This window comes from Crocodylus porosus, unplaced genomic scaffold, assembly GCF_001723895.1.
Source record: "Crocodylus porosus isolate Cpor-Errol unplaced genomic scaffold, CroPor_comp1, whole genome shotgun sequence".
Lineage (NCBI taxonomy): Eukaryota > Metazoa > Chordata > Crocodylia > Crocodylidae > Crocodylus > Crocodylus porosus.
The window spans coordinates 5,823,895-5,829,462 of record NW_017728933.1 but is presented as its reverse complement, the minus strand read 5'-3'; the positions used below and the strand labels follow the sequence as shown (position 1 = coordinate 5,829,462).

The 5,568-nt window shown below is 54.6% G+C and overlaps 1 protein-coding gene across 2 annotated transcripts in view; it reads right to left on the bottom strand.

Moving 5' to 3' along the window:
* The window catches only part of DOK2 (docking protein 2), an 11,051-nt gene extending 6,838 nt beyond the window's left edge, over positions 1–4,213 (bottom strand). For both annotated transcript variants that reach the window (XM_019546132.1, XM_019546133.1), the window contains exons 1-2: positions 3,839–4,213; positions 539–835 (exon numbers count right to left, since the gene is read on the bottom strand). In XM_019546132.1, the coding sequence (XP_019401677.1) occupies positions 539–835; positions 3,839–3,901 (360 nt within the window). In that variant the 5' untranslated portion in view covers positions 3,902–4,213. The remainder of the gene's footprint in view (positions 1–538; positions 836–3,838) is intronic.
* Between the last annotated feature and the right edge of the window lie 1,355 nt (positions 4,214–5,568).

The following is a 5,568-nucleotide window of genomic DNA, read 5'->3' as shown; positions in this document are numbered from 1 at the left end:
TCTCCCCGCTTTGCCGCAGCTTCGTGCTGCAGCACAAGAGGCCCCTGGGTCCCCACACTGGGCTGGCTGGGCTCCCAGCACGCCCCAGGCAAAATGGAGACTGGAGACTGTAGGAAAGAGACTCCAGGGAGCTGGCTGGGGAGAGCAGAATTGCATGCTGAGAACTGTGTGTGCTGGCTCAGACCAGGCCTGAGCTCAGCACTATGGAGCTACAAAGGGTGGGAAGGAAGAGGACATGTGCCTTGGGCCCTCCACCTTCCCTGATATCCTTCAGCACCCAACTCCATGGGGTCCCCAGCTCATCTGGAGTCTTCTCCCTGCCCCAGGTAACCCCTGAGTCTCTGTTCTCTGCTGCTCAGCCTGCTAATGAACCCCTTGCTGCCTTAGACTCCTCCACTCCAGATGCTTGGCATCCCAGCCTGCCAATGGCCCCACTCCCAGCTCCTCCACTCCAGCCTCTTGCCCCCTGCATCTCTCCATCCCCAAGCCCTTGACACCCAACTCTCCACCCCATCCCTCCCCTCTCCACCAGTCTCACCGGGAAGGCCAGCTCACAGAGCTTGTCGATCCAGTCAGCCACCTCCATGCTCTCTGCTGCCAGCAGGTAGCACTTCTCCGTGGTCTCCACAAGGAAGGGGGTGGTCTCCTTGGGGCTGCTGGCATCGCCGTTGGCCTCCACCACATGCACACAATCACTCAGCTTGATGAGCTTCTTGCTGCTCTCGCCTTTCTTCAGCTTCTCGGGGGCAGGCGGGCCTGAGCCCTCGAAGAGCTCCAGGCGGGTAGAAGAGCAGGCCGTCTCCCGGTACAACACACCCCAGAACTTTCTCCATTTCTAACAGAGTGGGAAGCAGCAAAAGGAAGGGAGCAAGATCAGTCATCTCCATGTTCTCTATCAGGTTTGTTCCTCGTTCTCATGTGCTAGCCCCAAGCTGTGCTGTGGGGAGGGGTGCCAGCTGGGGAAATAGGCTGGTCTGAACTAAAGAGGAAAAGAAAACTGCTCCCACTGACATAGCTAAAATGCTTCAAGTTACAATCGGCCGGGAGATAAACTTCCACCAGCTACCAGGTTGAGCTGGGTGCAGTCCTTCAGCCTGGTGTCATAAAGATCAGGCTAGATCATCTCACGGTTCCTTCGGGCCTTAGAAGCCATGTGGCATATTAGGGGACATGGCAGGTACCTAAAGGATGCGTGCCTGACAGGCAGTTTTCAGAGCGTGCCTGTGCCCTGCGGGTAGATTCACTGAAATCAGCACATTTCTGTGCCGAGTTTTGCTTTCGGTGAACCAAGATTTTGTAATGGAAAAACAGCCCTCTAGAAAGTATGCGACTGCTCTGACTTGAGGCTTCGCTGATGCATGGCTGTCGGGTGCTCCTCAGCAGGACAAACAGACAGACATGCTGCCATACAAAGCCTGTTCTGACCCTGATTTAATCTACAGAAGCTTGCATTTTGAGCCATCGCTCAAAGAAACACCAGCGCTGTCAGGGCTCTCTGTGCACTGACTTTAAAATAGCTCTGTCATAAGTGGTGCTGCCCAAGTGTTGCATGCAGAGATGGGACAACCACTTTTTTGCCAGGTCCTGCGACAGCCCTCCTCCTCTGGAGGCCAGTTCTACCCCAGCAGCATGATCAAAGGTGCCAAGGCACCTTCTGCTCTTGGCCAGTTGGACAGATCTTGGACAGATCTTGGCCTTTTGTGTGCACACACCTCCTGAGCAATTCTGCTAAAGACAACTGCAACAAGCACATGCTGCGTGCTACACAGCTTCCCGTGCTGCCTGCTCAGCTCTCCTGCAGTGTCACCATGCACTTGGGTTAGGCTTTCATGGGGGAGAGGCTGCCTCAAGTTATATCTCCCCAGCAGCAGAAGTGTGATGGTTATCTGGTATCCTGCCTGCTTTGCTGATGTGGCACCCATCTGCCCCACCTGCCTGGCCCAGTACTCAGGATGGGGGGAACACGGAATGGGTGGAGTGACAGAAATTGCAAGTGCTGCTCACACGCAGGTTTGCAAGCTAAGGAGACATGCTCTGCTTTTACCCTGCCTTGCACTGGCATTCACGGGATTAGAAACACGCACATGCGCCTTCATTTCTGGAGTCTGTTTTATGTGCTGATTTGGTGCTGAATGGCATCTTTTCCTTATTCAAATAACCAAAGCAAAAGCCAAACGAGCTTCCGGGCATTGCTACTTCACCCCCAGCCCTGGTCAGGAGGATCTTGGAGTTAATGCAGCATCTCCAGCCCCATTCAGGCTGCCAAAATGCAGATTAACTTGGACCATACCCATATTTTGTGACACGGCTAGGATCTGGATCAAGACTCCCCTCCCTCACAATTCCTTGCAGGCAAACAGGAAGCAAAAACCTATCCAGGATCCCTAACTGGTTGCTCCCAGCTCAGGCCAGGCTGCATCAGCTGATGTAAAGGAGAAAGAGGCCCCTTGAAGTTCATTTCCCCTTGAGCCATCTGTTCCCCAGCTGGGGTAGCTGAAAAGCACAAGGAGTCTAATTCACTGCCTTCTGCCTTCCAATGCAAAGCCGAAGTAATGGAGGTGACACCTGGGCAAAAGAGAGGGGAAGCTGAAGCTCCGAACTCTGCCTCTTTTACCCTGCTGCCAAGAAGCACACGGGAGAACCAGACACCGCCTACTGCTGAGAGTGAGACTGGCACTCAGCTCTATCCATCAGGGGCTTTTTCTACTTTTTATCAACTGATGATTTAGCCCCGGGGCCTGTCTGGACCTGAGCCCAAGATACAAAACTTACCACTGGTCCTGTACTGCCTGGGAGCCTGCGGGGATATTGGACCCACAACCCCAGTGAGGGCCTGTCCCTATTCACCCCAGGGTGGGTACACAGCTATCTGATGTGTCTCTGTGTTCGTGTCCGAAAGGTCAGCTTCCCCAGCTCGGGGCAGGAAGTTTCACTGCAGCTGGAGATAATTTCCTTTTTTGGCCTGGCCACTGCATCTCAGAGGAGCCTTTCCATGACCTAGCGCGTGCAGCGAGAAGGTAAAAGACCGCAGTCGGGGCGTTCAGCTTGAAGAGGCACTCTTGGCAACACAAGCCTGGCCCAAATCCAGCCAACAATCTCTTGAGACCCATCCAGGAAGCTCCGCTGGGAGCAAGGAGGCCCCTGCAATGATGCGGGGTGGGGCTGGACCAGGGAAGTACAGTACAGAGGAGATGGGGAGTAAGGGCCCCTGAACTGCTGCAGCAAAGGCTGTGAGTGGCAGACTTGTGGGGTGGGGGTATCTCCCCTGGAGTGAGGACCATCAGCCTGAACCCTACCCCCCAGGGGGCACAAACCATCTCGGGCCAAACCTGCACAGAGCTGAGGAGCTGCTTATGCTAGGCTGCCATGGCAAGAGTCACAGGGCTGCCCACAAGGGGAAGCAAGAGTCATTCTCCCAAGTCACAGGGCTCCCCACAGGGGGAAGCAAGATCCCACCAACACCCTGCTGTGACCCCGCTAGTCACCAGTTCTGCAGAAACCAGAATAACCCGGGCAGACGGAAGGGCAGCTCAAGAAGCTGCAACTGAGCAAGGGATCCCACAGATTGGCCGTGCGGGGAGCTCATAGGGCTGGGGATGCATCTCCCAAGGGAGTCCCATGCCTGGCACAAGTAAAACCAGCCAGATTCTCTGACTCCAGGGAAATTCCCTGCCTGGATGCTGGAGACAGGGCACCATGGGCACTTAGCCAGGGACAAGGTGGAGCACAAGGGGCCGTCTGCGTGGAGGATGGAGGAAGCCAGGGGTCCAGGCTAGGCTTGGGACCCCCAGCCAGAGACCCATTGCTCCTCTGCCCTGTGATCACCCCCGGTCCTTACCTTCCCGAAGGTCTGCTGCTGTTGGAGGTAGAGCAAGCCCCGCTTTACAACCACCTCGTCCATTTTCCAGCCACGGGCATCCTCTCTGCACCCCACTGCCCTGCACACCTCTCCCCCCTGCCACCACCTGCTTCTTGTTCAGCCCTATCCACTCTCCACCCAGCCTCACATTTTTCGCTTACCACACACAACTGCGTTCACTCTACTCTGTGCCCCAGTCTGGTCCTGGCTCCCACCCCAGCTATTTAACTCTTTCCCTCCCCAATGTCTGCCTCCTTCTGTCTGTGAGGCTGGGCTGGGCTGACTTCCTATCTTGCTTTCCAACCACGTGACCTGTGGTTGCCTTTTTTTTTTCCCCCCCCCCAACATCTACATTTCACACTTTGGCTTCCTGTGCTCATGATCTTACCAAAAAGGGCAGCTGCAGGCGCTGTGCTCAGCAGGGATATTTCTAGACAGACACAGAGCCTGTAGGCCAGCACACCCATGTGCACGCACTGGACTCAGCAAGTGTACGCACCAATAACTTCACAGAGACAGCATGCACCGATAGCACATGCTGGCCAGCTCACAGGGATGGCACACACTAATAGCACACGCTGACAGCTTCACGGAGATGACACACACCAATAGCACACACTGACAGCCTCACAGAGACGGCACACTTGCACATGCTGACAGCCTCATATGCTGACTGTGCTCACCAACAGACACACACAGACTGCACACACCAATTACATGCATGGACATGCTCATAGGTGTGCGTGCACACCCTGACACATGTACAGATTGTACTCAAAGACTATCAGCACCGAGTGTGCACTCAGCCTGCCCTTGTTTCCACCTAGGTTCAGATCCAGAAGACCCCCAAAACATGGCATTTGTGAGACTGCTGGCTTGTGCTGGGATTTCTGTCTCTCTTTTGCATGGCGTGATTCTTTGCTCATGAATTCTGATGAGGAGCAGCTATCCTGTCCCTGCAGACAGAACTACCAGGAAGGGAAATTAGGTGATTTCAGAGAACTGAGGACCTACAGCTTCCAAGCCACATGGTAAATAGTGTCGGATTAGTCACAAGCAACCTCAGAAGAGAAGCTGTGTATATCTGAGAGGATGAGACAGTAGTGAATGGGGTGCTGGGTCATTTGGTGGCTGGGTGCTGTGGCTTGTCACCCTGAAATCACACCTTCAGACAGTGGGCAGGGACTCAGCTGTACCTGAGGGGCTGGACACTCCTGGGAGAAATCCAAGGGAGCAGGTGCATGCATCAGCTTGCTGCACGGATGTCGTACTCTGGAAAACAGAACTGAGTTGAACACTATGAAGAAGTCAGGGTCCTGGCCAGCTTCCTACACAGGGAAGGTGTGAGCAGCAGCAGGCACCAGGCACTTTCCACAAGCCAGGCAGCATTTCTGGGTGAAACCTCAGTGCTGCTGAGCAGCAGCTCTGCGCTCAGATGCAGTTCAAGGGCTAGTTAAACACTCCCTGGTGACCACCTCATTTCTCCACGTGACCAGCAATTATGCTGCTTCATAGTTACGCAGCAGCTCTCTCCCATAAGCACCCCACAGTACTTTGCACAAGATACAGGCAGGGATTGTTTTGCCCATCACTGAAATAGTCCTCTCAAGGCAGGATGCAGCTGCTGCTTCACTGCATCACCACACTGCAATTCAGGGCAGCAAGCTGAAAGGGATCCTAGATCCAACTGAAACCACCGGGGGTATTTA